Source organism: Narcine bancroftii, chromosome 9, assembly GCF_036971445.1.
Source record: "Narcine bancroftii isolate sNarBan1 chromosome 9, sNarBan1.hap1, whole genome shotgun sequence".
Lineage (NCBI taxonomy): Eukaryota > Metazoa > Chordata > Chondrichthyes > Torpediniformes > Narcinidae > Narcine > Narcine bancroftii.
In genome coordinates this window covers 116,148,578-116,171,124 of record NC_091477.1, presented here as the reverse complement: position 1 = coordinate 116,171,124, position 22,547 = coordinate 116,148,578, and the positions used below count along the sequence as shown (strand labels likewise).

Below are 22,547 nucleotides of genomic sequence, written 5' to 3'. Positions count from 1 at the left end.
GGATTTTACTGTACCAGCATTGGATTATGGCTAGAAATGAAAATGAAGCACTTGGTATACTGGGTTCTGTAACATTACACACTTGTGATCGAGTGTAACTTTAACCACGAATATGAAATCGTAGTTAAAGGGTTTGTGACGCAAGCAGGTACGGTACGCTTGCAGCCGTGTGCACAGTATTATGGTAGATATCGGTAATGGTACTAAACTGTAATTATGAGTGTAAACATATTTCACAAAGCTTGCTTGTTGGGTGTGATAGAGACAAACGAAAGTGCCAATACAGGAAAATATTTAGGGCTACGACGTCTTATTTATGATTTTTGTTTCTTGGTAGTGTATGTGATTTGATGCACAAACTCTATTATTATTTTAATACATTGAGTTTTGTTCTTTGTTCATTTTGAGATCATTTAGACTTCAGCTACTGATATGGTATTTTGAATTTTCGTGTGAATTTCAGCCCCTCAAAAGTAGTAACCATGTAATAGCTAATCCCATAAATCTAACATTAAAAAAATGATCTGGAAAATTCGACTGTTACATGAATATATACGGTATTTTGTTTTTGCCAAGTTTGCTGTGAGATTTTACATCCAAAATGCAATTTTTTTTTCCGGAAGCCCACAGAGCATGCAGAGAGGTAGTAAAGACAGGGCAGCCTGCAATCACCTACTCATGTGAACATTTTTTTAAAAAATCTGCCTTTTAGACAAATGGAAGCCAATTAATGATCCAGATAAGATTGCAATGATAATTTTGCAAGGCTAATAATCTTGTCAGCTCTGCCACTGATGGCGTAATAAAGATTTATTCAAGCCATGGTCAGTATAATGTATCTGACATTGAGCAGTAAAACAAAGAAAGATGTTGAGGCTGTGTTGGGACCTGAAATGCATTCATACATCCCCTTCTGAGTTTTCCTGAGGAGCTGACACCCTCACTAAATCTCTTTCTCTTGGAATAAGATTTAGCCAATAGGTTTTTGCTCCCTTTCCCTCAGCTCATTTATTCAAGTCAAGTCCAGTTTATTGTCATCTGATTATACAAGTACCACCCAATGAAACGGTGTTCTCTGGTCCTCGATGCAAAAACATGCAGACACACAACCAGACAACACACACACTCACACACACACACACACACACACACACACACACACACACACACACACACACACACACACACACTCACACACACACACACACAGACACAGACACACACACACACACTAATTGAGGAGAATATTTGCTAAATCAAAATAATAAAATTATTAAGAGCAGTTAAGGGGAGTTAATTTTTATGCTCTTTTTAAGAAAAAATTTCCTGACTCCAGAACATGTTTCTACCCCGAGGAAGAAAGATTCAGATATCGCACGCGAAGTTCACTATTTTCTTTATTTGTTTTTCTTCCAGAGAATTTGCTAATGGCTATATAACACCTGTAAACATACAGAGAAGCAAAGTTTAAACTGCACATTCGACTAACCACACAATTGTAGATCTTTTAACTGTAAAATAAAATCATGCGCTGTAGAGCTGGCTCTGAATGGGCAACTAAAGCGGCATCGTCTGCAAAGAGTAGTTCATGGACAAGTTGCTCTTGTGTCTTGGTGTGAGCTTGCAGGCGCCTCAGATTGAAGAGACTGCCATCCGTGCGGTACAGGATGTAAACACCCTCTTCATTGTTGAGGTCTTTCATGGCTTGTTTCAGTATCATGCTGAAGAAGATAGTAAAGAGGGTTGGTGCGAGGACGCAGCCTTGCTTCACGCCGTTGTCAATGGAGAAAGGTTCGGAGAGCTCATTGCTGTATCTGACCCGACCTTGTTGGTTTTCATGCATTTGGATAACCATGTTGAGGAACTTGGGGGGGCATCCGAGGCGCTCTAGTATTTGCCAAAGCCCTTTCCTACTCACGGTGTCGAAGGCTTTGGTGAGGTCAACAAAGGTGATGTGGAGTCCTTTGTTTTGTTCTCTGAACTTTTCTTGGAGCTGTCTGAGGGCAAAGACCATGTCAGTAGTTCCTCTGTTTGCGTGAAAGCCACACTGTGATTCTGGGAGGACATTTTTGGCGACACTAGGTATTAGTCTATTAAGGAGAATCCTAGCGAAGATTTTGCCTGCAATGGAGAGCAGCGTGATTCCCCTGTAGTTTGAGCAGTCTGATATCTCGCCTTTGTTTTTGTACAGGGTGATGATGATGGCATCACGAAGGTCCTGAGGCAGCTTTCCATGGTCCCAGCAGAGCATGAAAAACTCATGCAGTTTTGTGGAAACTGCCAAAATGTTTGGCCTGGAAGTCAGCCTGAAGAAAACTGAAGTCCTCCATCAGCCAGCTCCCCACCATGACTACCAGCCCCCCCACATCTCCATCGGGCACACAGAACTCAAAACGGTCAACCAGTTTACCTACCTCGGCTGCACCATTTCATCTGATGCAAGGATCAACAAAGAGATAGAAAACAGACTCGCCAAGGCAAATAGCGCCTTTGGAAGACTACACAAAAAAGTCTGAAAAAACAATCACCTGAAGAAACACACAAAGATCAGCGTGTACAGAACTGTTGTCATACCCACGCTCCTGTTCGGCTCCGAATCATGGGTCCTCTACCGGCATCACCTACGGCCTCTAGAATGCTTCCATCAGCGTTCCATCTTCAACATTCATTGGAATGACTTCATCACCAACATCGAAGTACTCGAGCTGGCAGAGTCCGCAAGCATCGAATCCATGCTGCTGAAGACCCAACTGCACTGGGTGGTCACGTCTCCAGAATGGAGGACCATCGCCTTCCCAAGATCGTGTTATATGGCGAGCTCTCCACTGGCCACCGAGACAGAGATGCACCAAAGAAGAGGTACAAGGACTGCCTACAGAAATCTCTTGGTGCCTGCCCCATTGACCACCGCCAGTGGGCTGATCTCGCCTCCAACCTTGCATCTTGGCGCCTCACAGTTCGGCGGGCACCAACCTCCTTTGAAGAAGACCGCAGAGCCCACCTCACTGACAAAAGACAAAGGAGGAAAAACCCAACACCCAACCCCAACCCACCAATTTTCCCTTGCAACCGCTGCAACCGTGCCTGCCTGTCCCGCATCGGACTTGTCAGTCACCAACGAGCCTGCAGCTGACGTGGACATTTACCCCTCCATAAATCTTCGTCCGCGAAGCCAAGCCAAAGAAGAAGAAGAAAATAAAATCAGCAAACATTGAACGTTTTTAGCACAAACGCAAACATTCCAGAAAACTTGGGTTTTAACCACCTTTTGAGAGAAGGCTTGAAGAATCGTATCGTTGGGATTTTATAAGTATTTAAACTCGATCAACTGAGAGTTTTCAATGGAAGTTTAATGGTTATCCATAATCATCTGAATGTTAAATATTCTAATTTAGATTTTATTATTTCATGAACATGATCATTAAATGTGTGCATTTATATTTAAATTGAGTTCCTCCAACCTTCTCTCCACAGGGCATCTTACAAGCCAAATTCCAGAATGAAAACATCAATAAAGAAACCATTAATATTGAGATTTTAAAATGAAAAGTCATCTCAAGCTTTCTGAACAGCAAATTAACCAGAAAAAAGATATATACACCAAGCCAGGGAAAATGCTATTAGGAGAAATGATTTTCAACAGTCAGATTTTAGGAGGAGAATGTGGGGTGGAAGGGTGTTGAAGTTCAGGGAGGGAAATAAAATGGTTCAAGACATCACCAGCATGGCTGCTGACACTAGAGGTAAGGGTCGTATAATGAGGTGAGATGAAGGAATAGTGTAATCTCAGAGGATTGTTGGACTAGAGGAGGTGACGGAGATTGTCAGACTGCAGGAGGTGATGGAGATTGTTGGGATGGAGGAGTTGATGGAGATTATTGGATTGGAGGAGGTGACAGAGATTGTTGAGCTGGAGGGGCTGACAGAGATTGTTGGGCGGGAGGAGGTGATGGAGATTGTTGGATTGGAAGGGGTTACAGAGTTAGGAAAGGAGGTTTTGGAAATTTGTAAGGTAACAGAATTAGGAAGGGATGAGATGCTAGAGGGCTGATGGGGTGCAGACGAGTTTACAGAGATAGGGAGAGTGAGGTCTCATTGCAAACTTTTCTCAATGAGATGATGAGAGTTAAGGAGGGTTGAGCAAATGGGTGAATTGAAGTCAAGAAATGAACTTTAAAATTAAAGATATTGGTGGTCAATGCTGATGTGTGAAGTGGGGGGTGGCGCAAGTTGGAATAATTGGCTCAGGCTTATCGAAATGGGAGTTCAGAGGCGAGAAAGATGGAACATTTAAGGCTGGAATGCAAAGACATGGAATAAGTTTTTAACACCACTTGGGATGAGGCAGGGTGCGATTGTAAATATTTTTGGTGATGAAGGGGTTATGAAATGGGAGTTGATCTGAGGTCAAAGACAGTCCTCAATAGCTCACGTCCATAGCTTTCTCTGGACAAATGAGATCCTGGCCTTCATTACTGATTCCTTGACAACATGCAAGCACCGAATTGGCTGAGCAACTGACAATAATCTATGATAATCCTAAACAGGTGCTTCGTGCTCAGTTGTATTTGGGAGTCTCTTTCAACGTGAAAGTACTCATGTTTCTTTCTGGGAGTAAGAGCTACCGTAGAGACCCCAAAACATTAAACATTTACATTTGGTGATAGCATTAGTTGGCTGGGTTTCTCTCAGGGTTGGTGTTACCTGATCTCAGTCTGCTCAACTAATGATTCTATCAGACTTTGCAAATGGTTCAATCCGTGCCAGAAAATATCCATCCCAACACCACTTCAAAGCAAGAATCCTTAACGTTTTGAGCCTGAGGTTTAGTAACAAGCAGAACAGTTGCAAACTAATTTCTCATTTTACAAGCATTTCTTTTTATATTTACTCCAACCAGAATCATGTTTGGAAAAAAAGCAAATTCTATACACACAGAATAATAAACGTACAAGGCTTAACCATGGGGGGCAGGGGTTAAGTGAGGTGAGAGCTAACATTCACTTTTCACAGATTTAAAAAAAAATGTCAATATGATTTATTATCATAAATTTGTAGAAATTTCAAAAGGCAAAATACTTCATGCATCAATCTCTTTGATATTGTATATCTCTATAATATAGAAATCTCAGAAAATCCATTCTCAGCTCCTTTTTTTCCCAAAAAGATACAAAACCAGTGTTGATTTAACTGGAACATACTTCAGCCTGGAGTTAAATTTGTTCATAGCCCTAGGGAGAGAAAGAAAGGATTATAATATATTAAAATTAACTGTTGCTTAGTACATGAAAAAAAAATGCCATCTGTTCAACTAAAGTATTCAAAGCAAACATGATGTCAATAGCAGATTAAAGTGAATATTTAAGACCAGTGGATATTAAATCTTATGTCTGAAGGCTTGGTATCTCACCCATAAGGCTGTTCCACACTGTAGTTGCCACCAAATCTCTGAACAAAATGATTTATCCAAAAATAAAAATTCTGAAAATCTGGAATGAAGCAGAATTAGACCCTTGGCCCTCTGCCCCCCCTCCTCCTGTCACGACTCCTTTCTCTTCTTCCCCCACACCCCCCCCCCCGGTATCCACCTATGCTCCTCCCCCTTCCCCTCTCTCTCTCTCTCCCCCCCACCCCACCCCCAATTTAAACCTACTTTCTCTGCTCACTAATTCCCCTACTCTGGGTAAAGGATCGCGTTCACTCCTCTCGAAATATAGTTTACCTCCACGAGATCATCCCTCATCTTACTGCACCCCAAGGAATAAAATCAGTCTACTCAGCCTCTCCCTTTCGCTCAGGGCCCCAAGTCCTGGCAACATCTGGCATAAACCATGTCTGCAACCTCTCCAGCTGACAACATCTTTCCTGCAGCGCGGTGACCAAAACTGAACACAATATTCCAAATGGTGCCTCACGAATGTGTAACATGCCATCCCATCCTCTGTCCTAATTCCCTGACTGATGAGGGCCAACATATTGAAAGCCTTTTTGAATTTTAAATGTAAAATTTTAAATGTTATTACATCTTTAAGATTTAATTTACAGCCGATTTCGGCCATTTAAACCCAGTTTGCCCAATTACACCCAAATTAACCCACAACCCCGTACGTTATGAAAGGTGAGAGGAAACTGAAGCACTCAGAGGAAACCCACGCAGACACAGGGAGGACATACAAACTCCTTACAGACAGCGCCAGATTCAAACTCGGGCTGCTGTCACTATAACTGCGTCAAGAAGACGGCTATGTTGTCTGTGCTGCCCGTCTACGCTCGAGTGCCAGTTTCAAGATACTATGTACTTGTACCTCTAGACCTCTATACAACACTCCTCAGAGCCCTCCCATTCATTGTGAAGGCCTTACCCATGTTAGACTTCCTAAAATACATCATCTAATATTTCTCTGTATTAAATTCCTCTGCCCAACCGATCAAGATCCTGCTGCAATCTATGGCAACCATCTTCATAATCGACAATACAGTGCAATCCCGCTGCCCTTGCTTGGTGTTAATTGATCTTTACGCTATAACATTTTTCTCTGTTCGCAGCTGGATGAATGTTAGAGAGAACCATTTGATCTGCTTGCAGAAGATCTCTTCTCGCTGTACTAATTATAATGTAACATACAGGTAAAATCTTAAATTTTAATCCAAAACAATTTCCCAGTCCATTTTTTGTGGGCTAATTGTTCCCCTTGAGTTGAAAATGTTAGTCTTGAAATATTCTTGTCTCCCTCCACTGAATGTAACATTCAATCATGTTCTGATTGCTACTATCTTGGGGTCTCATTGCCTACTTTTCCAACTTGTCCTGAAATGTCATCTCTGTCTCCCTCCCTGACCTATTGAGGGGTTTTGATTTTTTTGTTTTCATTGAACCAGCTGTCAGGCAGTCTCCAGAACATGCTATTCTTGGAAATGATTCTCCCAAATACTCAATGAACCCTTTACTTGAACTTTGAGCCATTGGAATGAATCTGAGAGACAGAGGACAATGAAGCAGTTCGACTATAGACTCAAACACAACCATCGAGGGACACATCTCATGGCAAACTTGTTTTCGTCATGTTGCTTGAGGGATTAGTATGGTCCAAGCTGCAAGGGCAATCTCTTTGCTCATCAAAACACAGCCACTTGATTGTTTCCATCTGAAAGGTGTCACATGTTACAATGGTGCACTCACTCCCTTAATGTTGTAGCAGGAAGTCCAAGTCCTTTGGCAAGGAATAGAACCCTAACCCCTATCCCCTAACCCTCTGTGCAAGAGCTGAAAGCATAGTTCTCATGGCTTTCCTAATAAACGCTGGAGATGCAAAGGAGAAAAACGGGGTTGAAGATCGTCAAGTGATTCTCAAGGGAACGTTGATGTGCTGCGAATGATGATAAAGAAGAGAAACTGCAGGTGCTGGAGAACGAGAGAACACATAAAACCTGCCACTCTTGATGAAGGAGTGAAACACAAAAGTCTGCAGACACTGTGGTTGAAGTAAAAACACAACGCTGGAGAAACTCAGCAGGTGAAACAGTGTCCTTTATATAGCAAAGATAAATATATATAAAACCAATCTTTTGGGGTTGAGCAAAATGCAGACAGGTGCCCAAACAGAATGGTGAGGGGTAGGGGAAAGGGGAAGAGCACAGGTCCAAGGCAAGGGTTAATAAGTGGATAAGGGAGGGAGGGAACTCCAGGAAGTGGGGAGGGGAGATAGCTCTGACAATGAAGAGGGAAGGGGTGGAGAGCTGGAGGAAAGAAAGTAGGGGATGGGAAGAGAGGGAGAACAAGAGATGGGCTAATAGAATCTGAAGAAGTTAATATTAATACGATCCAGTTGGAGAGTGCTCAGACACAACATTACATGTTGCTCCTCCAATTTATGGGTGGTCTTGGTCGGACACACCATGAGGCCATGGACAGATATGTCAGCATGGGAGTGGAGCCCAGGTTTGAAATGGTTGACCACTGGGAGATCCCTGTCATTGGTGCAGACAGAGCAAAGGTGCTCAGTGAAGCGATCGCCCAGTCTCTCCGACGTAGAGAAGGCCATAACGGGAGCGCTAGATCCAGTCAATAACTCATTGTGGATACACAAGTGATTTGTTGCTTTATTTGGAAGGACCGTTTAGAGCCCTGAATGGTGATGAGGGAGGACGTGTGGGTGCAAGTGTGGCACTTTCCGTGCCTGAAACATTGTCTTTCATGGATGAATGAAATGATACCTTTACCAAACCTGCATCATTTCTCTATAACAGAGGATGCCATTACATTGCCAACACATAACACTAAGGGCTCTTAAGAAAGTTTGGCCACACTTTAAAGATTCCAACTGAGTTTACCTTGAAACATCTGGGATCTCTGCAGAAAATTCCGAGCAGAATATTAAAGAGTAGAGCGACACAAATAATTAACTGTACAGCACTGGTCACCAGCAGGATGGAGAATAACCTGACATGCCAAGTGATCACGTTTTCAGGCTCCATACACCTATTCCATAGGTTGGGATCATTCAGGTAATTCCTGCCAACCAATCATAAAAAAACAGGTAGCAAATCTAAGAAGAAATTAACTCAGATCTACAGCCAAAGAACATTTTTCAATGTGAGGTTCAGCAAATATGTTTCAATTTGTCATTGTACTTACGTATATGACCAAAAACATTTACTTTTTCCTTCATTCATTCGAGTGAAACAATGTCTGCAAGACGCTGTGACTGCAGCAAATCCACCAAAGTGCTGGAGAGATACCCAGCAGGCCCTGCAGCATCCAGAGGAAGCAAAGATATATAAACCAACGTTTCGGGCCTCAAGGAAGGGCTGACCTGCAGACGTTGGTTATACATCTTTGCCTCTCACAGACGCTGCAGCACCTGGTGAGTTTCTCCAGCACTTTTGTGAATTTACTTGTTTTGTTCATTTGAAGACTGCCTGGGTGATCGAGCTGGAGCAATAAAGGATGAGAAGTGATTTTATAGCGATGTATAAGGTTATAAAGGGCTTCGATAGAGTGGACAGCAAGGACCTTTTACTCAGGGCATCAATACCAGAGGATTTCTCTTTAAGGTGAGTAGAGGATTATTGAGGGCAGACGTCAGAGGTACATTGTTTTTATATGATGGGGGCTGGTATAATCGGGCGATTCAAAATCCTCTTAAATAGGCATATGGATGTAAGAAAATGGAGCGTTATGGACGTGAGGTAGGGAAGAATTACCGTATTTGACAGCATACAAGACCTACTTTTCCCCCCAAAATTGGCTCAAAAATATCCTACGGGTCTTATATTGCAAAGTTGACATTTTAAAAGTTTCCCAGCAGACCGTATGCGCGGCTCCTGTTTTCCGGCCGCAGTTTCCCGGCGGACCTGTGCACAGCAGGCAATGGGCGCTGAACATTGTTGGGGAGAAGCAGTGGTCTGACCCGGGTCTGGTGGCAGATGAGCCGGTCGCTACACTGGGCGCTCCATGTCTGGTGGTGTGGACAGCGCTGCGGCCACACTGCTGCTTCGGCAGAGAGGTAAGGAGCCGTGGGTGACCAAAAGAGTGTGGTTGGTGTGAGGGTGCAGAGGGAGCTCCATGTGCGGCCCTCCAGCTCTGAGGAAACCCATCTAATTCTGAATCTCTGTTCCCCTAGTGAGAAGGCCGTAAATACACTAAAAGATTTTTTTCTTAACATTCCCTGCTGAAATAGGGAGAGGGAGTCTTATATGCCATCAAGTACAGTGGATTGTTGTGGAATAAGTTTATGTAGGATGGCATAACCTCGCGGGCTGAAGGGCCTGTTCTGTGCTGTGATGTTTTATGTCCTACTTCATCAAATTAGATCCATAGCATTTTTTTATGTGCGCTTGAGAGAGCGTTCATACCTTAACTAAGATTGGTGGTATACAGTGAAGAAGAATCTAGATGAACTGGAAATGTAGGCTGAGGAATTTAACTCAGACAGTGCAAATTGATGCATTTTGATAAGTTACTCAAGGGCAGAACTAACATAGTAAATGGACGGGGCACTGGAGAGTGATATGGAACCGAAAAACTGCAAGGTAGGATAAATAGCTCTCTGAAGGTGGCCATACAGGGCAGTGAAGAAGGTGTTTGACTTGCTTGCCTTTATCACCCAGGGCAGTGAGACCAGGAGTTGGGATGCTCCATTCCAGCTGTCCAATAAAATAGTGAGACCACACTTGGAGTATTGTTTGTAGTTCTGGTCACCCAAGAATAGGGAGGGCGGAATAATGCAGGAAAAGTTGTGGAAAGGATTTACAAGGATGTTACTAGTCCCGGAGGGCTTGAGTTATGAGGAGAGGCTTGGCAGGCTGAGGTTTTTACTTTGGATCGTAGGAGGCTGAGGTGAATCTGATAGGGGAAAATAAAATCACAAGAGACGTAATTAAAGTGAATAGTCACAGTCTTTTTTCCTACAGGAGGGAAGTCTAAACCTATGGGGCATATGTTTATGGTGAGAGGGAAATATTTATATGATGCCTGCCTGCTTTTTATACTCATACCTTAAAGATGTCAGATTGTCTCCTACGGATGCTGCGAGACCTTCTGAGCTCCTCCAGTATTTCTGTACTTTTCCTACAGACTTTTGTGTTTCACAATATTAATGTGGGACCTAGCCTTTTCCCTCAGAGGGTGGTGGGTATGTGGAACAAACTCCCAGTGGAAGCTGAAGAGGGGGGGGGGGGTATAATTTTTTTTTAAAGACAATTAGACATTTACATGGATAGGAAAGATATGGGAGAAACACAGGCAGATTATGCTGGTTCAGGTGGATGAATGAAGGAAGCCAATGAACAAGTTGGGCTAAAGGGCCTGTTTCCATGCTGTTTAACTCTGGAACTCACATTCTCTCTCCGTGTTACATTGGGAGAGGGTGGTGGTGGGGGGTGGGGGGGGGGTAGTTTCATGCTTAAATTTCTCGGATAGTTCTTGAGACAATAATACTTCCATCAGAGACAAAAGTGGTACTCATTAAATCAAGGCTGTCACCACACACTGAACTCTGTTGCTCTAAGTACCGCTCTTACCCTCTGTGAAAAGGATGTCTCCATTCTCCCAGTTGTGTTACACGGCATAATGGGCCAATATCCAATGCCACAAATGACACAATGAAGCCATACATGGATCCAATCACTCCAATCACACTGAAGATTACCACGCAGATCTAGGAGAGATAAACAACAAAACTAACTGGCCCAAGAGCTCAGAACCGGCCCAGAAGCAAATCTAAGGCAAGAGTCCTCTCTGAAAACAAAGCGAAGATACTCAAGATGGAGATACAAGCAACGAGGTGCGGCAAGAAGCGAAAATTTGCCTTATCCTAAACTTAGACAAGAACATGGAGGTGACACTTCCATAACAGATTTACCTTTTTTTTTGCAGTGTTTTGTCAGCATTTTCAGGGCTCTTTACTTTGTGCTTCATGCTTTACTTCCACAGAATATTAAATTCCCCTTCAGTGGGGTTGATGATAGAAAGGATAAAGGGACTTCCTCCAGTTATTTCATCTCACAAAGAGTGGTGATCGTCAAGAACCAACTCCCCACACATCCCATCCCACCTAACAGGAGATGGTTGACCGTCGGCGCCAATTCAAGATTTGAAAATTGTGGTTGATTGGGTGTTAATTAACCAGGAGGTTGATTAAGCCTCATGCAATCCAGGCAGATTAACTATGAACCGAGCAGACACCAGTTCTGGTGTTTACTAAATTACCCTTTGGAAGATGAAATTCTTCTCCTCTCTGCCATCTTTCCAGTCCATTGGAACTTTACTGGTGGACTGGCTTGAGAGTGACTTTGCTGTTTGAAGTTGGCCATCAGGTTCATTCCTATACTGTTTTAACACAGCCGTTGATTAATTTGCTGGACCATTGTGGAGAGCAAATCAGACACTTACAGAAAATCCTCAGGCAAGGACAACTTATTTCCACCTTGAAGTCAGTGAAAAGATCTTTATGAGAATCCAGTGATTTCATGGTTACACTGGACAACAATTCTTTTGAAAAGTTTGGGGATTATGTTCGACATCTTCAAGCTGAACACAAAGATAATTTAGGATTTGCTGTATCATGTAAAAAGTTAAAGAAACATTAAATTAACATTTATTGAATTTAGCATGTTCATTCACATGATGATGCTGAGGTCTCGGGTTGACTACACATGTTGCACAACAAATGTGAAGAGCCCAGGTTTTGTTTTGGTCACCAATTTTACAGCAGTAGTGGAGCTCATAGGCTTTCATAAGTGCAGTCATGCTGTGTCTTTGAGCCTTAAATGTACACTTGCTACAAATGTAACAGAATGTATCTCAGCTGTTGCGATATTGACGAGACATTTCTGCTGGATTGAATCTTCCTGAAGACAATCACACTTCCCTATTGCCTGAAGAATGTGTGCATCAACATGTGTTCAATCAATATCAATGTAATGCACAGCTTCTGTATATGTGAGCTGCTTTTATAGCCTGTCTGCATCTACCCTGACTAACCATGCCCAGGCCTAATACAACATTTGCACAGCACCTGCACTGAGTGCAGGCCCAGACCTACTTGGACTGATCAGAAGAGCTTGCCCTGTGGACAATATAGTAGTAGACTTAAAATATGACAGGAAATCATAAAAATAGGTTATATCTAAAAAACAGTACATGATAGGAAAATTTTAAGGTGATTTTCGTGATCAACAGGCCAAAATACATCAAATAGATGCAAAACTGTTCAGGAAACAAAGCTTTTGTTGTCCAGTATTAACAATGGTGAAACTAGCTTTATTTAAAGAAAAATAACTTAACAGTATTTAATTAACTGTAGTGGTTGGTTCTCCAACTGGGGAATTCTGCTAGATCACTCCCCATTCTCCCTCTCTTCCTATCCCTCTGTCTCCTTTCCTCCAGCTCTCCACCCTTTCCCTCTCCATTCACAGAGCCATTCCCCCCTCCCCATTTTCTATTGTGCCCTCCCTCCCTTATCCACATCTTCCCTGAGACCCTGTGGTCCTCCTCCCGCCTCTCCCTACCTCCCCTCCACCATTTTATTCATACGCCTGCCTATTTTTTGCTCATACTTTAAAGAAGGGCCCAAGCCAGAGGTATTAGTTATGTATCTTTATCTTTGCTATATGAAGTATACCATTTAACCTGTGGAGTTTCTCCAGATTCGTGCTTTTATTTGAAATCATATCTCCTGGTTGTTCATGAAGTTTGCTCCATTATTGGCCCAGTAATTTAATTATTCAGTGGTAATGACAATTAGTTAATTGTCATATACATAAGTACATTATACATTTGTACCGGCATTCTTACTGCAATCTAACAGATACTTTTTGCAAAAAAAAAGCAACTATAATAAGATACATTAAATTATTCTTGTATGGAAAGAGATAATAATTATAAAAGCTAGATAAATATTTACAATTACAATTAATATGAGGAAAAAGATGATGTTTCAATAAAGCAAATGGTTTGTTTTTGTGGTTTTGGAGTAGTTTATCACTTGAGTAGTAAGGAAAGTGTTAAGAGCCTGTTAGCTGTTGGAAGGATTGGTTAACGCAATGCTTTTACGGTGCCAGCAACCCGGGTTTAATTCAACACTCTCTTTCAGGAGTTTGTATGTTCTCCCCATGTCTGCGTGGGTTTCCTCTGGCTGCTCTGGTTTCCTCCCACCCTTCAAAAACACACGGGAGTTGTAAATTAATTGTGGAATTTGGACAGTACAGGTTCGCGAGCCTGATGGGCCTGTTACTGTGCTTTTTCTTTGGCTTGGCTTCGTGGATGAAGATTTATGGAGGGGGTAAAATGTCCACGTCAGCTGCAGGCTCGTTTATGGCTGACAAGTCCGATGCGGGACAGGCAGACACGGTTGCAGCGGTTGCAGGGGAAAATTTGTTGGTTGGGGTTGGGTGTTGGGTTTTTCCTCCTTTGTCTTTTGTCAGTGAGGTGGGCTCTACGGTCTTCTTCAAAGGAGGTTGCTGCCCGCCGAACTGTGAGGCGCCAAGATGCACAGTTTGAGGCGCTATCAGCTCACTGGCGGTGGTCAATGTGGCAGGCACCAAGAGATTTCTTTAGGCAGTTCTTGTACCTCTTCTTTGGTGCACCTCTGTCACGGTGGCCAGTGGAGAGCTAAATCCCCAACAACAACTTCAGATCTATAAAGTTTTAAGAACTGTACATCACACTTATTGGAAAGAAAGATTTTCATTTAGATAGTGCCTTTCAGTACTTTCTAAACACGAGGGTGTTTCAGTGTATGAAATGCAGCAGGTGCATACATACAGAATGGCAATGACCAAATTATCTGAGATTTTAGTGGAGTCCATGTATTGGCCATGGCCCTACTCATTTTTAAGATGATATAAGTTATTTCCAACTCAAATGAGGAGATAAAACATCTCATCAATACGATTACTTGCTTAGCCTTTCACCAAAAGGCCAGACTAGAATTTTCTAAGTCAATCATTGGATTTTGGATCAGAGTACGTGCAATACCACTGTGAGGAGGTCATCACTGAAAACTCAGGTGGAAGAGGGTACTGTGAGGGAGCAGGAGAATGGCTTAGTAAGGGTTTCATATAGTGAGTAGAATGGTATTTGATCAGGGAGGGGATGTGAGATGGGAATTGATAGACAGGAGTCTCAGTATTGGCAAATGGAAACGGAAGCATTGGAGTCCCAAAGGTAGAGGACGGGGTACCAGCAGACAGCAGAGTGGAGTTCCAACCATGAAGATGGGATCCCAGCAGTCAAGACAGTAGGGTCCCAGCCATGAAGAGGACGAAGTCGCAGCAGACAGAAAACTGGGGCCCCAGCCATGAAAGGGGCAGATACCCAGCGGATAGCTGACTGGGGTCCCAGCTGTGAAGGGGACGGGGTCCCAGCGGACAAGAGACTGGGGTCCCAGCTGCTGGAGGTGGGGGTCTTCTGGAGGGGGCAGTCCCAGAGTGAAACTAGGTGTTTTGAAAGAGAAGGAGAAACACTGATATATGACAATCATTCTCCCACAGACCTGCCCAGCTAAACCGATCCTTAGAACATTGCACTTGTGATTGGGTCTGGGATGCAGCAAGACTGAGATCCACAACCAATTCTTGGCACGTTAATGAACCTGTGACTGAAATTAGTGCAATGAGTGAGAAAATGGATTTAAATCAGTGTTTCTCAACCTTTATTTTTCAACTCACATACCACCTTAGGTAGTCTATGATTAGTAACGGATTACTTAAGGAGGTATATGAGTGGAAATTTTTTGACAAACACTGATTTAAACAAATAATTTTCAGATAATCACAACCTGCAGTTTGTTGCTTGCTTTGCTTACCAGGAATTTCCTGAGCCTCATACTTGATTGGCGCCTGCAGAAGTCTGGACATCTACAGTCACATGCTGGACATTGCTGCACTTGGTAGATGGCACCCAAGCATCCACAAAAGTTCTGACAGCAGGTCTTGCAAGTGCAGTCTTCGGGGCAGCAAACGCATGGTGCATTCTTGCAGCGGGGTTGGCACTTACAGTCAGGGCAGGGCTTGCATTCACAGTAGAGGCAGGGTTTGCATTCACAGCGGGGTTGGCACTTACAGTCAGGGCAGGGTTTGCAAGACACGCATTCCCGGCAATGCTGGCAGTTGCAAATCTTGCAGGGCCTGCAAGGTGGGCATTCGCAGAAGCGCTTGCAATCGCAGGACTGGCAGGGTGTGAGCTCCGGCCGCGCCCGGCAGCGCGGGCACTCACAGCTGGCACAGGGCTTGCATGCTTGGCAATCCCGGCAGCGTGGGCACTCGCAGCGGGCGCAGGATTTACAAGGGGAATACTCTTGGCAGGGCCTGCAGTTACAGGCAGGGCAGGGTTTGTGTGGCTGGCGTTTTTGGTAGTTGGGGCTTTCATAGGGAGCTCGAGGCTGGTAGGTCAGACACTCAGAACATTGCTGGCAATCAGTGGCTTGCCAACAGGGCAACAGACATCGAAAAGTATTGCAACAGTCGGTGCATTCATTTGTATCCCAGAATTCAAGGAACACCCATGCAGGGAAGATCATCTGTATCAGAGAAAGAAGAGAACACATTAGCCTTTATCCCCCATTAACCCTTGCAAATATACTTATTTCTTTTGTTTGGAACTAAAAGAAAATTTGCTGCAAACACTCAACGGGACAGGCAGCATCTGCAGAGAAACAGGCAATACCTCCGGGCAGTTCCATAGTTCTCTTTCCGTCAAGGGCAGTTGAAGCTGAGGCTATTGATTTTTTTTTAGGGCAAAGATAGATGAATTCTTGTTGGTGGGGTTAAAGGTTGCTGGATCCAGGTGAAATGTGGGAGCCAGTTAATAATCAGATCAGCGGTCTGCCAATGGGCTGTAGATAACAGAGTGGTGAAGGTGTCCTGTTGTGCCTGCATGGTGTGTATTACCTGTTACCTTATGACACAGGGTAAGATAGTGCCTCAGAGAGTGCATCCATTAGTCCCATCCCCCTCACCTAGTTCTCTGTAGTCTGTTCCATCTCATATGCCCTTCAACTCTTCAATCCCCAATCCCACACTAGTTCTCTTGGTGCTCACCTATGCTAAGAGCAATGCACAATTGGCAATTAACCCTCCAGCACGTCCTGGCCTGATCATCAGACAATGCAGCAACACCAATGGGTTCCTGTCCGTCCACCTTCCACCCAGTCCTCTTCACACCAACTTCTCCTCCCCACATCCTCCATCTCAATGAAGGCCTCCTCCAGCCCAAAATTATGGCCTTATTTTATTCTCTGCTGATTCAGCTCAATCTGATGAGTTCCTCCAGCCATTTGGCCCCTCATGACCATGCTGAACTCGGTGCCAATTTTCTAGCACTTGGCCAACAGCCTCTTATACCAAGTCGTATGTGAATCTGATCTTCTGGCATCCTCCAAGGCAGTGTGTTCCAGATTCATCCCCTGCATGAACGATTATTTCCTTAGAACCTCAATCTCAGACCTTAAACTCTGGTGATAAACATGTACTATCAGGAGAAATTTCTTCCCTTCAGCCCTAACTCTGCCTCTGATGGGGTGGGTATGGGGGCTTACAGACCTCAATCTTGTCGTTCCCCCCCCCCCCCCTCAGCTTCCACAGAGAGCCAGCCAATCTCTCCTCAGATCTGAAATTCTCCAGGCAATATCCTGGTGAATTTCCTCTGCATTCCCTCCACGGCAAACACATTTTTCCTTTGGTCAGCAGACGGGAACTGCACACCATACTCCAGCTGATGGCCAACCAATGCTTTGTAAATTGCACCAATACTCTCTGCTGCAAGGCCCTCAGCCTCAGTGAATGTAGTCAAGTTTACCACATGCCTTTTCATCTATCTTCCTCATTATCATCAACAAGATTCTTTTTTGTGATATCAACAGAGCTATTAATCATACCTTTCGACTTTCATCTCCAAACTGTTCAGGTTAATAACAAATAGTAATGGTCCTGGCACCAATCCCTGTGATACGTTATAGGCTCCTAATTACAAAAACAACCCTTTTACATCATCCTGTCTCCAGTTAGCATGCCAGTTTTGTATTCAATTGGCCAATACGCTCTGGCTCCCACCTCTTGGACCAATATTCCATGTGGGGACCTTTTCTAAGGTATTTACTTATCCAGGAAGTTTACATCAAACATTGGGTAGCACAGTTAGTGTAATGGGGCGGCACGAATAGTGTGGCGGTTAATGCAATGCTATTACTGCGTGTATCATAGATAAAAGCTCACACTTGACTGGAAGGAGAACTAACGCTTTTATTAGCTTACAACACTGATCGGGCTTATGAGCAGGCTTTGGAGGGGTTCAGGGTTTAGGCAGGAAACAGGGGTTATATACAGGCTCCTGGGGCAGGAGCCAGGAAGCGGGGCCAGTCATCAGTTCAAGACATTTCTTGTGAATCCCAGTTCCCTACACAATGCCAGTGACTCTGGTTCAAATCCCACGCTGTCTGTAAGGAGTTTGTACATTCTCCTCCTGTCTGCATGGGTTTCCTCCAGGTGCTCCGGTTTCCTCCCACCCTTCAAAACATAAGGGGGTTCAGAGTTCAATTTATTGTCCAAGTTCCGACATGACATCACATGCAACCCTGAATTCTTTCCCCTGTGGGCCAGGCAGAATTTCTACTTATCGGTGATGCAAAAGAATGTTCTCAAGAAAAGGTTTTAGGTTAATTGGAGTATATGGGTGGCTGTTACTGTGCTGTATGTCTAAATTTAAAAAAATAAAGAGATGAGAAAAGTTAAATGTGCCTCCCTCATTGATTCATTTTGTACCCTTTTCAAAACTTCTGTGAAATCAGTGAGATATGATCTCCCCCTACAAGTCCATGCTGTCTGTCTTTGGTTAATCCTTGCTTTTACAAATCTAGATTAAGTCTGTCCTTCAGAGTTTATTCTCCAATAATTTCCCTACCACTGATATGAGACTCAGTGGCCTTATTGATGCTGCCCTTATATCAGTCTATCACATTAGTACCTTATCTGTGGCCAGTGAAAAGTCAAAATCTAATTCACAGGTCTAGCACACTCCACCTTTGCCTCCACGGCAGCCGAAGATACATCTCACCAGGCTCTGAAAATTTATTCGCCTTTAAGCCTGCTATAACTTTTTTTAACCGTAGTTTGTTTCAGTATTTTATCACTTGCATCCCAAAATTCTCCAACTATTGTGTTCTTGTGAAGAAATATAGTGTGGAAAGGTTGGCGTAGTGGTTAGATGAATGCCTTTACAGCGCCAGCGATCGGGACTAGGGTTCAAATCCTGCGCTGTCTGAAAGGAGTTTGTATGTTCTCCCTGTGTCTGTGAGGATTTTCCCCGGGGGCTCTGGTTTCCTTCCACCATTCGAAACATACCCGGAGGATAGATTAATTGGATGTAAATTGGGTGGCAAAGAATTTTGGGCCGAAATGGCCTGTTGTATGTCTAAATTTAAAATTAACCAAGAAAATTAATAGACCATCAAATTCACTGACAATTGAATGAATGAAAAAAATGAATTTTTGAGAGGCATAGCTCATAATATAATGTTTTATATTAAACTCTGGAGTGGGTGGACCAGATAACAGGTGAATATTTTAATGAATTTTGAATTGGTGAATTTTCCATCGGTGAATTCGATGGTTGGTGATTTATCTTGTACGTGAATTTTTTGTTGGTGAATTTTTCATCGGTGAATTAAATGATCAGTGATTTTTCCATCGGTGAATTGATTTCGGTGAATTTATTGGACACCATGTGCTGTATATCTAAATGTAAATTTTTTTAAAAATAAATTCATTTGAGACCTCACATTTTCTGGCTTCATGATTTCCACTTGACTCTGTGGACTGGTAACAGAACAGTTGGGGAAGACAGCACCACATTAAGAAGGCATCAATGGGAAATCAATCCTCTCTCTCCTGCCCAGGCCTATTTGGAGAGATGAGTTTGTAGATGGTGGGTAGGCAAGGGGATAAGGGCTCAATGAACCCAGAGAGCAGGACAGAAATACAAACCATCTGAATGGTGTAAGAGGGTTCAGGAGCAGAATCTCCTGCCCCCGGATTACTCTCAGTATGTTCTGAGATGCTTTTATTGCTTTCTTTTTAAAAAAATTTGGACATACAACATGGTAACAGGCCCTTCTGGTCCACGATCCCTTGCTGCCCAATTACATACAACTACCTACAACCCCCAGTATGTTTCATGAGGTTTCCCTTCTGGTCTTGTCCAACTGGAACATTGGCAGGGCGGCACGGTTGGTGTAGAGGTTAGCGCAAAGCTGTTACAGCGCCAGCGATCGGGACCAGGACTGGGGCCCAAATCCACTACTATCTGTAAGGAGTTTGTATGTTCTCCTTGTGTCTGTGTGGGCTTTCCCTGGGGGCTCCGGTTTCCTCCTACCATTGAAAATGTACCAGGGGTTGTAGGTCAATTGGGCTGCACGGGCCCGTGGGCTGAAATGGCTGAAATACATACCATGGTGAATGTATAAATTTTTTAAAAATTAAAATATTTAAACCATATCTAGGCTTTAGTCTCCTGTACATATGGTTATTTCAAAGGTACACCTCCAACCACTAGTCCAAGCTCCCACAAAGATCTGCTGCCAAGTTTTATCCACATCCATGACCATTGACTTAATTGTCTCAGTCCTTTAATATCTCAAATTTGCCTTCTCTTCTTTAAATCCCCCCCAATGTCTCATGCCTTCCCACTTCTGTGAACTTTCCCTGCCTTACACAACTCCATCATAGAGGTCACAGCATGGTACAGGGCCATCGGCCCCACACATCCATGCCAACTAGATTGGTATTCTGGCACGTTCCATTTGCCTGCATTTGGCTATCATCCTTCTAACTGTGATGAAACCACTATTGTATATATTTGCATGCCATATGTAAATGTCATGAACTTTCCTGGTTGACCCCACTCTCACTGGCAACTCGGGACTCCTCCCCCTTTCTTCCCCATAAAGGCTGTCATGTCACAAGCCTGCCCCCAGTTCGAGTCTGGGTCAGCATGAGTGACCAACATGGGGATGCTGTCCATCTCTTGTAAATAGAAGCCTTCAGTCTCAGCAGCTTCGGTCTTTGTGTAATTGATTGGGCATCACCAACCCCTTGATTAGACTATCACAACATCCTGTCTCCCATTCCTTTCAGTTCACTGGAGGTGGCTGACCAGTCTTCATTTATGTGGGAACTACATTCTGGACTAACCTCTCCAAATATCTGTCTTTTCTTTCATCCCACCTTCCCCCAACCCCTTCCATCCTCTCCGGTGGAAAGGACAGTGGCACAACAAACAGAGATGTTGCCTCATTGCCCAAGCAACCCAGTTCAACCTGACCCCCCCCCCTTATTTCCTCACTCCCCCTATTCCCCCACCCCAGTGCTGTCCGTGTGCACATAGTCTGCAAAGATTTCCTCCAAGTTCTCCAGATTCTTCTCACATCCAGGGTGATGGTTTAGTTGCCCCCGACATGTAATTAAGTGATAAAACTTGGAGGTAGTTGATGAGAATCCCCTGAGAATGAGATCGCCCAGGGAAGGTTACTGTTAAAAATTGGTATTAATTAGGGACTGTTTCCATATTGTATCTTTTGTTGATACCTTTTCAAAATGTTTAATCAGCTCTTAATGAGTTTTGTTTTGTTGGTTATGCTGAGGTGCAAATCCTTGAGATGTTTTGTTTTAAATTAAAATTGCTATATAACAGGAACTTGCATTTATGATATAATATGGAAATCCCCTTGTGTTCCAAAGTGCAATATAACTGCATTGTGAATATGGCACTTATGGCTTGTGCTGTTCAATTTGGCGGTGTCTTTGAAAGGATATTCTACTCTCAATGCACCGACACGGTTGCCTGTTGCAAATACCCGTTTTAATCAAATTGAAGCTATCAATTCTTTTTCCCCCACTTTGGAATATTTTGCCACTTTGAGTCAGACACTCGGGGTAAAATCTACATTCCATCACCAACAATCTTTCCGGAACTTATGGAAAATTCCTGAAGTGAAAGGGGGAAAAATGCATGACACATTGCCCAGAATCCTACACATATATAAACTTTTAAAGTACTTCCACACTTATTTTACTCCAGACACAGAAATGACAGTCGAACTCAGCAGGTCTTTCAACATCCGTAGGAGGTAAAGGGCCTGAGTCTTCCTGAAAGCTTTTATCCCCTGTCTCCTTTCCTCTAGCTCCGACTTTCTCTCACTCTTCCCTTTTCCCTCTGTCTTGTTCACGGAGCCTGAATCAATTCTCACCTCTCCTTTTATCATAGCCCATTGACACCTTTTGTCTGTTGGATGGACGGTACTCCTCTTCTCATTTTCCCCAGTCTTTAATTCAGATGCCCTGTCTCTTTTCCCTCATGCCTTGAGGAAGGGTTCAAGCCTGAAACGTTGGGAGTACATCTTTACCTTCTATGGATGAGGCAAGACGCAGCTGAGTTTCTCCAGCATTTCTGTGTTTTGACTACAATCACAGTATTTCACTATTTTACAGACAGATATAAAACCAAAGCACATTCAATTGTTCAAAAATCCTTAATTATGCCTTTATTTAAAAACACTTTGCCTTTTGCAGTTTTGAAAATGACTACAAGTATGAATGAGTTTCACATACCAAAATTCCAGAGCCTATAATTCCTCCCAGATACCACACAGTGGAAGAAATGTTCTTTTTGGCGTACCTTGGGTCGCCATTTGGAAAGAAGAGCAAAACGTTCACGCAGAAGCAGAGAATAGCTAACCCAAGAAGTATTATGCCGAGACATCTTGCAGATTTGCTGGAGCAGAGAAACATGGTTCGCGCTCGATCTCAGCTCCAGAATTTTCCCCGGGCAGACCGCGATCGCTGTTGTGTCGCAAGGTTCCTGCTCAACCCCTCACTCCAGTTTGGTGAAATTTTTGAGGGGACGGGTCGCCATGATGCTGGCTCTAGCCAAAGAAGATTTCTTTGCGCACCATGTTAAGTGACTGTGCTGACCTTTGCTTTGGGAAAAAAAATCAACTGAATCAGGCTAGCCACCCTGAAAGCACTGAAATCTTTATGATGCCACAAGCATC

General features: G+C 43.5%; 1 protein-coding gene across 2 annotated transcripts; it reads right to left on the bottom strand.

The window, feature by feature from the left end:
- Positions 1-5,014: 5,014 nt before the first annotated feature.
- On the bottom strand, positions 5,015-22,520 carry LOC138742682 (uncharacterized protein DDB_G0274171-like). 2 transcript variants are annotated; one of them, XM_069897416.1, is made up of 5 exons: positions 22,172-22,520; positions 15,309-16,022; positions 11,023-11,159; positions 8,332-8,512; positions 5,015-5,231 (listed from the first exon to the last, which is right to left on the bottom strand). In XM_069897416.1, the coding sequence occupies exons 1-5, from the start codon at positions 22,253-22,255 to the stop codon at positions 5,214-5,216; spliced, it is 1,134 nt and encodes a 377-aa protein (XP_069753517.1). In that variant the 5' UTR covers positions 22,256-22,520; the 3' UTR covers positions 5,015-5,213. The 2 variants fall into 2 exon arrangements, with proteins under 2 accessions (XP_069753517.1, XP_069753516.1); XM_069897415.1 differs by having other exon boundaries at positions 22,105-22,519.
- Positions 22,521-22,547: the final 27 nt, after the last annotated feature.

What these genes read in the sequence shown, in the direction of transcription:
- LOC138742682 (XM_069897415.1), bottom strand. Translation starts at nt 22,284, where the DNA reads ATGTTTCTCTGCTCCAGCAAATCTGCAAGATGTCTCGGCATAATACTT. An exon ending in TGAGGCTCAGGAAATTCCTG is followed by an intron (nt 11,160 to 15,308) that starts GTAAGCAAAGCA and finishes TATCTCTCCTAG; the next exon opens with ATCTGCGTGGTAATCTTCAG. An exon ending in AGACATCCTTTTCACAGAGG is followed by an intron (nt 8,513 to 11,022) that starts GTAAGAGCGGTA and finishes ATTGGTTGGCAG; the next exon opens with GAATTACCTGAATGATCCCA.